This window comes from Schistosoma haematobium, chromosome 3 (assembly GCF_000699445.3).
Source record: "Schistosoma haematobium chromosome 3, whole genome shotgun sequence".
NCBI lineage: Eukaryota > Metazoa > Platyhelminthes > Trematoda > Strigeidida > Schistosomatidae > Schistosoma > Schistosoma haematobium.
The window spans coordinates 15193545-15209091 of record NC_067198.1 but is presented as its reverse complement, the minus strand read 5'-3'; the positions used below and the strand labels follow the sequence as shown (position 1 = coordinate 15209091).

The 15547-nt window shown below is 38.8% G+C and overlaps 2 protein-coding genes across 2 annotated transcripts in view; one reads left to right on the top strand and one right to left on the bottom strand.

Annotated features, from left to right (window-relative positions):
• Nucleotides 1-11437: 11437 nt before the first annotated feature.
• On the top strand, nt 11438-11910 carry RPS15A (40S ribosomal protein S15a; the record flags this gene model as incomplete). Its single annotated transcript, XM_035733380.2, has 2 exons — nt 11438-11781; nt 11817-11910. The coding sequence occupies exons 1-2, from the start codon at nt 11483-11485 to the stop codon at nt 11908-11910; spliced, it is 393 nt and encodes a 130-aa protein (XP_035587305.1). The 5' UTR covers nt 11438-11482.
• A 3109-nt stretch (nt 11911-15019) lies between these two features.
• The window catches only part of BRPF1 (Bromodomain and PHD finger-containing protein 1), a 34273-nt gene continuing 33745 nt past the window's right edge, over nt 15020-15547 (bottom strand). The window contains exon 14 of the mRNA XM_051213100.1: nt 15020-15413. Coding sequence (XP_051069044.1) covers nt 15306-15413 — 108 coding nt within the window. The 3' untranslated portion in view covers nt 15020-15305. The remainder of the gene's footprint in view (nt 15414-15547) is intronic.

The following is a 15547-nucleotide window of genomic DNA, read 5'->3' as shown; positions in this document are numbered from 1 at the left end:
CGAAATGTACCGGGCCTGAAGCATATCTGTTACGTTCTCTCGGTTTCTGAAGTCCATAGTAATCAGAATTGCAAACTTCCTGATTATGAGGTGTTTAAGATGAACCAGCCTGTACACACTATTCATTGTAGTTGTGTGAAGGCCGATGATGAGTAGTAGCCAGCACCACTGTTTCATGTCGTGTTCATGGACCTCATTCCGATTTTCACTTACTAGCTCAGGTACTCCGTAAATCGCCATTCCGGTTAGTTATTAAATGTTTGCTGATCTCCTGTCAGCATCTCTTACAACCCACAGTTTGTCGTGTCTAACACAAATTTGAGAGGATCACATGACCGGTGGTCTCTGAGATGTTATTAAAGATTATTCTGTCAAATGATCTGGATCTAAAGTTACGCTCAGTCAAGGGAATTCGCCTTTCTTTACCTTTTGATCCTTGTACAAGCGACACAGCTTGGATGATTGATACTCAGTCCAGTCACTGCACAGTATTCGTCTTACTGTCCTTCATCAAATGCTATCCTACCTAATTTCTAATGAGCTACTACCCAACACTGTGACATTAAATGAAATCACGTAGTTTCGTTTAACGTCTTTGTCCCCAATTTTAGCGCTTGGTGAGCAGTTTACGTCATTTCCCTTCCCAGTGCGCACCCACTGCCCCTCACTGTTGACAGATACTGCGATATCAACGATAATCAGTTATTCCGTCAGTGTACGATCTCGGCTTGTTGCTTCGACAGTCTCGTGTTTGTCTGAGTCTGTGTGGGACGTAATTGGTATACTGATGTGGATGACTGTGGTTATTTTCGAAGAGGTCTTTTGCTTCCCTCCTGTCAGTTCTGTTGGTGAATTTTCTCTTCGTAGTTGGAAAATAAGACAGAAGCACGAACAGAAGTGGTTTAACATAAACCCTTAGTACAACCTAGATACCGCAGATCACAGTGAGAATGAATCCAGCCACCACATGAATTTGATTGATATGTCGAGTCACTGGTTATGAAGATTGAAGAGTATGCTGATTGAAGAGTATCCCTATAAACCGCGACTTCACTTATATGAATGTAGAATCCAAACACTCGAATCAGTACACGATTTAGGAATTAATTACACAGAAACCTGAACTTTGAAGAACATGCCTCCTCTATTATTTCTAAATCTAGACGGCTAATTGGTTTTATAATGAAAAACCTTTTCACAACAGAGGGTAAACTTACTCTCTACAAAATATGTGTACGATCCTCTCTTGAACACCGCTCTTTTGTCTTCTCTAATATGAATATCGCAGACAAGATAAGAGTAGATGTTCAAAGACGTTTCACACGTCAACTACTAGGATGTAACTCGAATATCGATTACACAGACAGGTGTAAGCATCTATCTTTAGAACCTTTATGGCATCGTAGGCTAAAAAACAATTTAATATTTCTCTACAAAGCGATATATGGGCTCTCCTTTCTAACGTCCTGCCCGACTATCATCCACGACCCAGCCTATAGACTTAGAAACAACGCATATACACTACTTACCGTAAAACACCAAAAACAAATGCGTTGTAAGTTTTTTACAGTACGGTATAGCTTATTGTGGAACAGGCTGCCAATGCCTATCCGTAACTGTGATACGTTTACCAGATTCAAAAAGCTAATAACCCTATTTCTAGACTCCAAAGAGTTTCAACATTTCCTTGAACTCCCCCCCACCGATGAGGCACTTTATTACGGACCGCCTAGTATCTAGAAAGAACAAGATTATAACAAGTTCGACTGTTACTAATACGAATATAACCAAATCACAGAATATATGGCTTATCCTTTCCTATCATTCATTGTTTATTAATCATTTCCTTATGCTCCTAACCCTAGCTTTTAGTTCCCAAATCTCTACAGGTTAAACGTACATTATTCTTCCTAAAAGTCATGCTTTTTTTTTCTACTGCAAGTAGACAGATAGCTCAATCTTATGGATGCTGATCTACCAAGGCCGATCATACAAAGCCCAAAGCCACAAAGTCTTGTGAGTTTCTCAATGCTTTATTTGTCTTACCCTGAAATTTTTTTCCTTCTACAATTTTATACCCTCTCATATCTTTTGATTTGCTATTAGCCCTTACTCCTTTAAACCATTAGTTATTTTCATAGCAGTGTGATATACTATATGGACATCTAACCCATAAAACAAACTTTTCAACTATCTGATTTGCTTGTAACATGGACCTAGTAGAGACAGTGTATTCCAACTATGGGCTTTGGTTAAAGCAGTATTCATACTTACCACAAACGTAAGAGAGCCTAACATCACGAAAGGAGGGAGGGTGGCGTTACTGACCAGCAAACATGATGGTGGGGAGATAAATTCAATCCACCCATGTCTGTAGGGCAGAACATTTTGTTTAATTACGGCTCCTTATGGTTTAGTGGGATGTCACGAACTTATGGTATTGATGCTGATTTATCACGCAAAATACCCCATTAAATCGTGTTACGAACGTTGAATTGGTTTAACTTCCTACCCAGTAATCCTATTACAAGCAAACTAGACAATTCGCGAATATACGAAGCCTACTCAAGACCCTATAATACCTGAAAAAAATAATAATACAAAAAAAGGGGGCTCTAATAGCTTCGATAAAAAAGAGAAGACAGCCAATTGTATATCACAATACTGTTTCTAGCACTATATTTTATTTTATAATCACACATAACCCCATATTCTCAGCTCCTTTCCGAATCGCCTCCATTTGTCAGTTGTATGTCCACTCGCACCTTGTTAACACTTATTTTCTTTAACCTATTAAAATGCTCTTTCTTAACAAATACCTTAATAAAAGAAAATTAGACTGAGTAATCATACCTTAAACATTTCTTCATGAATATTGGCTATTCTGCCTCTCGTCCTTTCTTTTACTTGCTCCCTCTTTCAGCCCCCTTGTGATATGGAACGAAAGATTTCATCCTGCACCATCCTCAAAGCCTTAGACATTCCAAAGGGACATAAGGTTGTGACATTTAGAAGCTCCCATCTTCAATGGACCTATCCTTGACCATCAGTTGCACATTCGCAACGCAACTTTCGTGAAGCGCGCCAACTGTAGGACTGATTAAAACCATCTACATTCATATCCTATAAATTATCAACCCAGCTATGTAATTTATTACAGTGGATATTGTATCATTTGTATCAATTTGATCTTGCCTGTAAACTGGCATGCCTCATGTAACAAACTGTTATTTGAGAATAAAATTATTATTATTATTGTAGGATCCAAACTACGGTTTGGATGTTGAAGAATAGCCTCCCGTGACTTTAGACACGCGCCCTTTCCCGTCGAAATCAGAACAAGTAATCGGGTAACTAGCGGTTCTATAATTCATAATAAATTTAATGTAAATCATTACCTAAACAAATATTATCACCCGGCTATTCAATCAATGATTGTTCAATCAATTAAATCTAAATTACAATAAATCAAGAAGTTGACAGAAGATGCAAGAAAATTACCAATCACCACAAATAAATGTTATTCTATCCTGTCTGGATAGATGACGTACAGATTCGTTCAAAAGGTAATAATTGGTCGCTCTATAACACAGAGTGTTTTCAATTCTGGAAGAGTGCTTCAATTCACAACCGAAATGCACAATTCCAGTCAACACAGGTCAAGCAATCAAAAGCAGGGACAAACCAAAAATGGCTACCGCCCAGACTTAGTATAAAGTAAAACAACATAAGTGCAGTTCGGGAAGAAACATGGGGAATTGGTGAAGGTGTAGTAAAAACGAAACTATAATAAAATACAAATATTAACAATTCAAATGTAGTCAAAAAGTTAACAATGTACAACTAAAAGAATCAATAGGAACAAAGTGTAAGTATATACATGGAGGGATTTTCACAAACACACAAAGCACTCAAAATGGATCTTACACCGGCCCCCAAAATCCCTCCATATCACACAAGCTACCTTGATGCCTATGGTCATGGTTCGTTATGTAGCATATGACACTATAGGAACGAGTAGGACTTACAACAGTACGCCTACTCGACCTACCTACATTAATAACAACAAAGACTAATCCGAAGCTTCAAGGAGACCTGTTTCACTTGTTCTCTGGTGTTCAACAATAACACTCGTGGTATAGACCTAGTCGCTTTTCCCCGAACTCCACCTATGCTGTTGGATGAGGGCCTCGCTGACAATTCCCTATTTATCTTCTGCTGATCCGACTGTTGCACAAACTTCCTTAACTCAGAAACTGCCCACACGAAGCTTGACGCACTGTCACTGTAAATCTCCGGAGGTTTCCTTCTTCTTCCAATACAACGCAATAAGACAATTATAAATGAATCAGTAATCAAACTACACATCATCTCAATATGTACTACCCATGTTTGCAAACAAGTAAACACATGTCCATACCCTTTTTCTAATGATCTTCCTATGTGTCCTTGTTCTTTAGGACAATGTCTACTTATCATTGCCGTCACTAAGGGTCGACTGGGTAAAATTACTGGATGTTTAAAAGCATTTGGGAAATCGGAGTATCTTAGTCGACCTTCAACGCAGAGTAACCCATCAAGCATTATCGGTGATAAGCCCTTCAGATCATTGTGACTAACTACTTTACCATTGTTTTTAAATCCACTAAGTATTTCTCCATACACTTCTTTCTGAACCATCAATAAAATCTTACGCTTGGCGATGTCAATCTCTTTGACCTTTAAACATCCTAGATGAACGGATCCTTCATGACTCGGGGAACGAAGTACCATCAGGAATTCTATGAACCTTCTAAGCTAGGCTACGGCCCTGACTAATTTCAACCACTCGGAGTAATAAGAGAGAATAGGTGACATGTTGTACTTTATACTACTCAAGTTAACCACAACAGTTTTTCTAAACTCACTATCGTCAGAGAATATTTGTGCGGTCTTATTGAAGGCAAAGTTCGCACGAAACGGCGATGATGTGGCACCAAATGCATGAGTTGTCATTTGAAACTCAGATGGTTCCTTCGACATGTCCCCCTCCTGCCACCACAGAAATCTTGAAGCTCCTCGACCAGACTTAGGGAACTTCACTTGCATGAACATTTCTTCAACATCTGCAGGGATTGCAACTGTCTCCTTGCAAAAACTTAATAATATGCACATTAACTCAGCAGTGGTATCGTGTTCTTGATAAATCATATCATTCATGGAAACCCCTGCAAACTCGGCGGCACAATCAAGAACCACTCTAAGTTCTTCTGGTTTCTTCATGTTTAACACTGCATGATAAGGTAAGTACCCTCGAGGGCGATAATTAGGCTGCAAATATATTTCAAGGACCCTCTCCGCATAAGTCTTAGTAAATTTACTCTCAATACTGTTGATATACCTGATGTGCAGACTGGCATCCTTCGACAACATACCCTCCAAACTTTGTAATCTACGGTTTGCTACTTCATAATTATCCACTTTCATATTTGGATTCTTTTTCCACGGTATAGAAACTACAAAATGACCGTTGTCGAAGCGCGTGCCCCCTTCCACAATCTTTATAGCCGCCTTGTCGTCTACTGATAATGATTTATCACTTGAATAAGCATCTGAAAACTCTACATCATAAAGCTCACGTATTTCGCTCTCTAATGTCTGTACCTTACTGGTATGGTTAACAACACTTCTCCTATATTCCGGGCATGACGCAGGTCCGAAAACCGTCCACCCCAGCAACGTTTTCACAGCGTACGGGTTCTTCCTTCCACCCAACCGTTGGTCTAACACCCAACGTGCTTCTGGTACGTCGCAACCAATCAACAGTAAAACTTCTTCAGAGTCAAAGTTATCTATCGGTACATCCCTTAAATGTGGCCACTTAACTAGGCTGTTCGCTGCCGACTTTGTTGGCTTATGACCTGGTATACCTGCCACAAACAGAGCTCCTTCAATCGTAACATGTTCAGATCGATCTAAAGAATATACCTCAAAAGGCGCACTCGTGACCTTCATTGTTCTATTACCACCCGCAGTCTCAACTACCACTGATGCTTCGTCTTCGCTCAGCCCGAGAGACCTCAAACAGTTTGACTTTATCAGTGTCGCATCAGAACCGTTGTCCAACAGAGCATAACCCGCAATCTCGGCTTTTCGCGATTTCAACCGTACGGGAGTCATGCCTAAACACACTTGACTGATTAGTGATTTAGTATATCCGCGACAACTCAAGATACCAGGTTTCTCACTCTCGCTGTGCAATAAAGAATGGTGTTTCTTTTCACAACCCTCAACGTTACAGCGCTTTGTCATCTTACATTCCTTAACTCTATGTCCTTGTCTAAGACAGACGAAACAGATACCCTTGCTTTTAGCGTGAGACCATCGGTCTTGAACTGTAAGCGCTAAGAACTGTGGACATTTATCAATGGGATGGTCGTAGGAACACATACTGCATTTAGTTTTCCTTATCGAACTATTCCCTTGCTCTGATTGCACGTGACAGTTCGTCTTTACGTTATGTCCTTTTCTAGAACGGTTTGCTAACCGTCCAAATCTACTACAAGCCACTCTCGCACGCGATGCGATAAACTGAGTGAGCTCGTCGAAGGTCGGTTCCCTGTTATCTTCAGTCAATTTATCCACCCAGTCCGTCCACTGGGCTTGCATAGGTTGAGGCAAGAGTCTCACTATTCTTTCTAAGGTAACTAAGGAATTTAGATCAGAAGTATAATTCATCTGTTCCAAGACCATGGCACAGTTTTCCATTTTTATAGCCAAATTTGATAGTTGGTCCCCGTCAATATACTCAAAATTCACAGCACTGAATAAGTCCTCTAGTGTTTCTCTAGCAATTACGTGAGATTGTCCGAAAAAACGTTTTAAAATCTCCCTTGCTCTTTTATAGCCAGAGGATGCCTCCATCATGACGCAACCTTCAATAGCTGTTTTAGCCTTGCCCTTACAGTAGTGTATCAAATAAAGCAAGCGCCGGCTATCATCCGTGACTCTTGATGCTACATACGTCTCAAATTGCCTTATAAATTTCCAATAACCTCTTGGCTCTCCATCGAAATAACTCAGTTCAACCTTTGGTAGCTCTGGGCCAACAACATGGACTATAGGCGACATGCTCTTTCCTAGTAATTCAGGCCTCCGCTCCTCCTTTAAACTAAGATTTTTTACATCATCTGACATCGAACTAAGGCTAGAATCACTGCCATGATAATTAACCCTATTTAAGTCTGAACCATGACCCTTAAGGACGTCAAAAGGCACTTGCTTGACAATAGGGGATTCTTCGTTAACATCGACGAACTTTGAGCCTGATCTCCTTCGACGATTAACTGGCATTATAAGCGACACGACCAATTATTTCCAGAAAATCCGTGAACGATTACCAAAGGATTTCGACCAAGTAATAATTGTTTAGAACTGTAGGATCCAAACTACGGTTTGGATGTTGAAGAATAGCCTCCCGTGACTTTAGACACGCGCCCTTTCCCGTCGAAATCAGAACAAGTAATCGGGTAACTAGCGGTTCTATAATTCATAATAAATTTAATGTAAATCATTACCTAAACAAATATTATCACCCGGCTATTCAATCAATGATTGTTCAATCAATTAAATCTAAATTGCAATAAATCAAGAAGTTGACAGAAGATGCAAGAAAATTACCAATCACCACAAATAAATGTTATTCTATCCTGTCTGGATAGATGACGTACAGATTCGTTCAAAAGGTAATAATTGGTCGCTCTATAACACAGAGTGTTTTCAATTCTGGAAGAGTGCTTCAATTCACAACCGAAATGCACAATTCCAGTCAACACAGGTCAAGCAATCAAAAGCAGGGACAAACCAAAAATGGCTACCGCCCAGACTTAGTATAAAGTAAAACAACATAAGTGCAGTTCGGGAAGAAACATGGGGAATTGGTGAAGGTGTAGTAAAAACGAAACTATAATAAAATACAAATATTAACAATTCAAATGTAGTCAAAAAGTTAACAATGTACAACTAAAAGAATCAATAGGAACAAAGTGTAAGTATATACATGGAGGGATTTTCACAAACACACAAAGCACTCAAAATGGATCTTACATTATTATTAACATTTTTGTTTAGATTCTCTTTAGTAGTAGTCTGTAACACAGGCGGTTGAAGACACACTTTACTTTAACTTCATTCTTGATTATAAGTCTTGTTTGGAATGGGAACCTAGGTGGGAGAGTGATCCTAATTACTTAGTAGGTGATTCATTCTCGGTGTTTGAGTTGACTGATCGATGTTGTACACATTACTCGGAGATGCCTTTTTCGGTTTCGTTTTGAGCTTTCTTATAACTCTGTCTCTAGAAACGTGGATTTTCGACTTATTAGTAACCTCTGATCTAAGACATCTACCTCTATTAGTCGTCCTTTTAGTTATGGTGTAAGTACTGGTGGCAACGCTATTACTGTGCATACTGCTTAATAGACTAAGAAGTGATGTATCGTGCAATTGAAGGAACAGGTACACGGGACAAGAGTTTTGTAGGAGAAAGATAATAGAGATCGGTGAATATATGCCACACAATAATATAATCTGGGCGACACTTAAGATTGTAACGTTACGACTGACCACAAGCAAGCAACATCATGTAGATCCATTAACGTATCCACAAGTTCCTTGTTTGTAAGAAAATGAACGCGTGCATGTTACAGTTGAAGTAACTAGGAAGAGAGTAGTTGATCGAGATGGCTAGACCTGCCTGACACTGGTCCATACTTGATATGATTATGATTGTCAGAACTTTTGTTTTGGTTGTCTACTGGCAATGTGAAGCCATAGTTCATACAATTGAAGGAGTTTAAATGTCACAACATGGTATTGGAATAGTAGATATTTATGGTTATTGATGAGATGTGAACAAGGTTAAGTTAAGCTCAAGGTGAGAGCCGTACCAAATTATTACCCGAAATACAAGATGCCAATGTTTCGCAACTGATTATGAATTACAAGTCCATATAAGCGAAATCAACCTCCATGTCATATAGCAATTGTTCACTGGTCACTTCAAGTAGAAACTTGTACATATGTGAATTGCTAATCGAGAGCTTGGTGAAAAAAAAGTATTACCACGAATTAGAATTTCACGAAGTTCGGCTGTTGTGTTTATTGATAATGAGAATCTATTTTGAACCTACTAATTGATAGGTCTTCTTCTTTTTTGGTATGATTTGAATTAAAAGTTAAACCAGGTTCGAACATATGTTTGGGATATAGTCGATGCGTTGATGGGTATATGCTCTAAGCTTGTACTGGCATTAGTTTCTGACCACTTAATTCTTGAAGGTAAACACATGAACACTGAGAAAATTCATGTGCGAAAATTAACACAAAGAGGGGGTCAGCAATGGAGATGGAAGGGACAATTAATTATATTAGTTGGATAGCATAGCTCAACCTCGCAGTCGTGGTCATTCTTGTGTAACATTCCTTCTTTATCCCTATTAAATATATTGTTTTATGCCTAGAGTCTATGTATTCATTAGAAACGCCGAAAATATTGCTGATGGATATGATATGAAGAGTCAGAATAGACAGTTATGTGACTTCAGCTTAAGATCTTATAGATTAGGTTGCCACACCATTACAAATCTATACTTTCGGGATTAGGTCTACTATTAGTATGGATACCCAAGTGGACCATTATTACTAACTGGTTGTTTGTTGTAAGTTAATGGTAGCACGTCATATCCGGACATGTTCTGGTACGAATGCTCGACCGGGGGCTTCAATCAGACGTTCCCAGCGAAGTTAGCGAGCTGAGCATCAATGTACAATAATTGCAGCACCGTTTGTCTTTAGGATTCGCTTTTCACTACTGGTTTTTGATATGGAAAAGCCATAAACCACCGGTATATGCAATCTATGCGGGATGACTGGGGTGACTCGAGTTGGATGGCCTCCCAACCTGTAGTTAATATTTAAGTTGTTTTAACTACCGTCTTATTCAGGTGACAAGCTAGAATAAATGCTCTCAGTGGACAACTGTATACATTAGTACGAAGAAGCTGCAAAAGTAAAAGGCTGAACCCATGCCGAATGCGCTTGTCCAAAATATTCAGTTTACTGATACTCGTTGATCGTGTATGACGTTGGAGAGAATCGGCAAACCATTTGATATTGAATGATCTGTCTTCTAGATAACCTATCTGGTGCCCGGTGAAATTCCACTGGTCCTGTAATAAGCCCACGCGAGATTAAAGTGCCGTCTGACTCAGTAGCAGACATATTGAGGATAATCGCTTGCCAGAGGTTTCCAAAGGATTTGTAGCGGTAAATAAATCTCCAAAAAAATGGTCCTATAAGTCTTTGGCATTGATGCTGACCGCGTTGGTTTTACTTGATACATCTAACTGAAGGGGCTCGATCACGCATACACACAATTCCGCGGGTGGGTACGCCTTTCAACTTTTATCCAACTTAGACCAAGGGCTTCCCGATATACAGATAGCCTTCTCGATATATATTCGAACCACTGCATTTCTGACTTCTGAGGCGACTGAGTCGGTATATTTCGACTATGAAGGGGTTACGTGTAATTTTTTGTCAAACTCAGAATACCTGTGACATCTCTAAATTCATAAGAATCCTCTGGATACCGATAAGCTATATGATAAATCGAGAGGAGTCAGCTGATGCGAATCGGAAAAGAGAGTGATAATAAGTCTAGGGATCTAGGATATGTAGAGGTGCTTAATAGAGACTTACAGGTTGTTTGAAAGTAAAGCAGTTTGCAACGAAAATAATAAAGCACGACATATTTTCTTAAATTTTTATCAAGTAGTGCTAAAATTGATTGCATCGATAAGTGACTAAGTTCCTAATATAGACAATATGAAATTGTTTTTAGGAACAATGATGTTGTGAACAAACACTCACGTTGAGTAACTCAATTTAATGTTGAATTAACAAACACATAATGGTTTGGTAAAATGTTAAAATCACACATCAAATACAAAACTCACATATCTTACAGTTGCCCCTTCCATCCTTCATGATTCTTCCAACCTTGTTTTTATTCTGATTTTTCTGTTCTTTTGAGTTCAATCTTCTCAGTCGTCTTTTGAACAGGGATTCTACTTCAAACTGGTGTTACATACTGTTACATCAATAAGTTGGAAGAAATCTTACTGAGTTAGCCCATTTATTACTGCTAAGCAACACCGCTTGGAGCCCCTTTGTGGTCACCGCCGGTTCCAAGACCGGGTAAAATAGAAGGGTTGTGCATGAGGTTAGCGACCACACCTCGCTCTTTCCATTTCACCCATCAATACTTGAAACGGCTCCATTCAATTCCAAAAACAACATTTGTCTGGAATAGACGAATGATTTTAGGGACATCGTGGAAGTTTAGGTATTTATTGGACCCAATAAACACTGACCATCCGTAGCTCGGTCGAGCGCCACATTTAGTTTTGGTGGTTTCTCACGCTTATTTGGAGTCTCAAGTATGGTTAGGCTAAACGTACTTGCTGACGCCCTAAAGTCAATATGCAACGCTGAAAGAAGAAAGAAACGTCAAGTCCTTATCCGGCCATCATCAAAAGTTATTGTCCGATTTCTACGAGTGATGCAACGAAAGGGTTATATAGGAGAGTTTGAAATTGTTGATGACCATCGCGCTGGAAAGATTGTGGTACAGCTAAATGGACGTCTAAACAAATGTGGTGTAATCAGCCCGAGATTCGACATGGGTGTGCGGGAAACTGAAAAGTGGACCAGGAACTTACTACCTTCTCGTCAGTTCGGGTATGATCTAACTTGGTAATATATTCTGTTTTTAGTTATCTTGTACTTACGACAAGTGGTGGGATTATGGATCATGAAGAAGCTCATCGAAAACACCTAGGTGGCAAACTGCTTGGATTTTTCTTCTAAATATAATCTGTCTAACGGATACAGCCTTTTAAGTGCTAATTACAATCCATGGCTTGTCAAAAAGCACCGTTTCCTAAGACCTAGAACGGCATTCACTGTCCTAATTACATGGTTTTGGTTGCCAGTCTTTCACTGACGCACATTTAGTTAAATCCTTAGACGCAGCTGTTGACATCTTTCGGGATACTAACAAAGATGTGCATTTGTCAAATTCGCTAAGTATAAAGCGTGCAAGTCCCTTTTGGCAAACCGTATTGCATAACATTTTATAATCATTTGGGACATGAATCACACTTGCTCGCCAGCAGGAATTTGAAATGGCTCTAATGTGTCTGAATAACTTCTAGAACTTCATTTCACTAAGGCATTGTCTCGACTCACTGTTAACAAGCTTGAGTCTTTTATGTTTACTTACTTCTAGAGTAGTCATTACAATTTGATTCTTTGGGACGTCAGTTGATAAAAACATGTTTTGGGCGGTTTCTCGATATCGAATTTCCACCCTACTTATTGTAAATGTTAACCTGAACGCACATACATAGACCCTGGGATTGAAAGTTGTCAGTGTTCTGCAGTATTTCGCTGGTTCCCACATACACGACGTAATCAACCGTAATTAGTGTCTCTTCACTACTTAATAGTGCGTTGGGTCTCCCTATAAGTACTACATCAGGATACACTGGACTTAGTCTAAGATATTATGTCGCAATATGTCATTAACTATTGTCGGGTCTTAAGGTCCTTAGTCAACCTCGATGACTAGGTTGTCTACATTGGTAATCTAAGATATTATTGCAATATGGGACTTGTACGATTTAGGGTCATTCTGAATTTAAGATATGTGTACAAATGTGTGTGGCCTTGTATGTGTTTTCTAATATATTTCTCATCTGTGCCGGTGTCTTACGGTTATCCTCGCTCATGAAGTTTGTGATTTTTGGTGTTGTACGCATTGTTACATAGCCCTAGTTATTTGCAAAGTAAGAGCAGAGTTTGTGTGGATAGACTACACTATGTGGAACGAGACCTATTGAACAGCCTATGATTTATAATATCGGCTAGTAAACAGCCCAGTTAGAAAGTTCCCCATTAGTTATATCACTGCAGAGTGACTTTCCTGGTCCAGATACATAAACTATCATTCTACTGACAAACATGTAGCAGGTTGATAACAGTAGTTAAGACATTTATAGGACTAACGTTGCAACAATTCTTGACGAAAGTACTTCTCAACCATCGCCATTTTCTGTGTTGTAATATTTCGAGTGTTTTCTGAAAGCTAAATTATGTATAATTGCATATGTTCGTTCAGAAACCAATCTTGTTTACTAAGGTTGAGTGATAGCGTATAGAACTGGGAGTTGCGTTTAAGCTTTACTAGTAGTAATTCACGCTCGGGAGCCTCATCCTTTTTCGCTAGTTTATAGTAATTTATGAAACCAATGGTAGGGACAGAAAATGCAAATTTATTTCGTGGAAAAGAGCTTGGCGGTTGCATTCGAGTTTGCATTACATAGCTCTTGGGAACCAGAAAGTTAACAAGTCTTTGGTCTGAAATCAACATGTTGTACTAGTGCTTGAACTGATAAGGGACACTGTTAACCAACCACTTCAGATGTGAACAACTGTGCTAACAATGTTAATTAGAATGAGTTGATCTTATCGTATACAGTGGTGCTACAAGCGCACTTAGCTTTCGGTTAGAAACGAAGCATTTCTATGGATATAAGTAAACCAATCATTGTTTAAGTGTTGGAGTTACTTTATCGATCTCGCCATGCTGTTCAAACTTCAGCTTCACCCTTACTGATCTTAGGAACAAGTGATTGCCAGAACACTTGTTGAAACGTAGTCATCACAGTAACGTAGTAGTTTAGCATGTTGGATGCTTATTTATGTAACTGATTGAGAACTGTATACTTCGCAACCCTTATCCACATAACTTGATATCTAACGGATCATAGCTACTTTCACTAGAAATTAGACCAGCGTAATACAAGTGGCACATTCCGACAGGATCCACGAATCCTCCGACAGAACTGAGGATGAGAAGGATTCACCACCTCTCGAGGTGCTTACGTACGAGCGCAGTTTTATTATTTCTCTCAGAGAAATCCTAACTAATATCTCCACATATTGAGTGTCCACAAAAGATAAGACGTAATCAAATACCTGGCACTCAAGTCGGGTTAGCTGGTACGATTCACGTTGACCCTAAGGTCCAAAAAGAATCAGTGACATGCGAATAAACTTAGATTACTACCTACTGTGGGATCGCAACTCTTGTTTCTAGTCTACCTTGTGGACTAGTTCTTTACGTCATAAGTTCGGAGAGGGAGGTCCCCTGACAAAGACGTCTGTTTTAGTTTGAACTTCTTAGTAGCATCTGAACTCTTGTGTATATGAGAATAATTATGACTGTTCCACATCTATCCCTTTGTGGTATTATCACTCCACTTTGTGTATGGCACTTCTAGATGGACTATTGTACCAAAATTTGTATGTAGTCAGTTGGCAGCGTTCATAGGTACGGCATGTAGAGATCAGTTGTGTCGGACACTTATGGAGGTGTGTGTTAATTACCAAACAGATCCAGAAGCGTTCACTTTCATATGCTAGATTATAAAAAAAACATTTGTTGATGCTACTCGTCTATTCAGGACAACAATTGTGATTTATAAACCTCTGACCAACCACCTAGTACAAATCATACGGAGTTATATCTCTCACTAGGTGGGTCGATATGATGTTTTGTCTAATTCCTATTGTCTTACTAGTTGACAGATAGTTTCACTATGGAATATCAAGAAGATAGACAAGAGCTGGTTACATTTTCAACATCGTATAAAACAATCATTTGGTATAGAAATCACAAGAATATTTATACACCAACACCTATAGGTCATCCATTTATATTTTCCAATATCATCGTAGATAAACCAAAAACCAGATTAGTCTACATACTATCTTTTCTTCCCACTAGATGAGCGCACTACTTTTTAAAGTCAAGGAAGTCACAAAACAATGATTAAGTTAAATATCTGTATGAAGTTCTCATTAGACAGAATGGATATGAATCCGCTTCCCACACCATTATAAAAAAAAGAGATACGTTGAAAATTTATTTACACTCAACGTGGAACTAGAGCTGGTGAAACGAAAGATTAAAAAAACTTGTTTTAAACGTTAGTAGAAATTAATAGACATTTCACATGGACATTACATTTTACTAACATCTTTGGGATAATAAATATGATACAATGGGGTGAAGAAATCATCAGTAATTTATATCGTATAACGGATGATAATATTTAGTGTTTGAGAATTTATACGAGTTAATCGTGAATGCATTAAATTGAAAAATATACTTTGTACAAAAAAAGGTCATGACTTTTTTACAAGGTAAAAACAGCGATATCTGTCGACTTCCCATCAGTATAAGGATATGGTCTTCCGTGAACCTTACATATATGTTCTACAGCTCGGCGATAAGCTTTCGTTACCTGGTAAATATGTGTGAATTAAAGCTATATAGTATTTGAAAAAAGTGAAATTCAACTTACAATAACATTAGGTTTTGTAATCTAAATAGCAGTCCTTTTTAATTAACGCATGACGTATCCCGTAGGAAACTAAC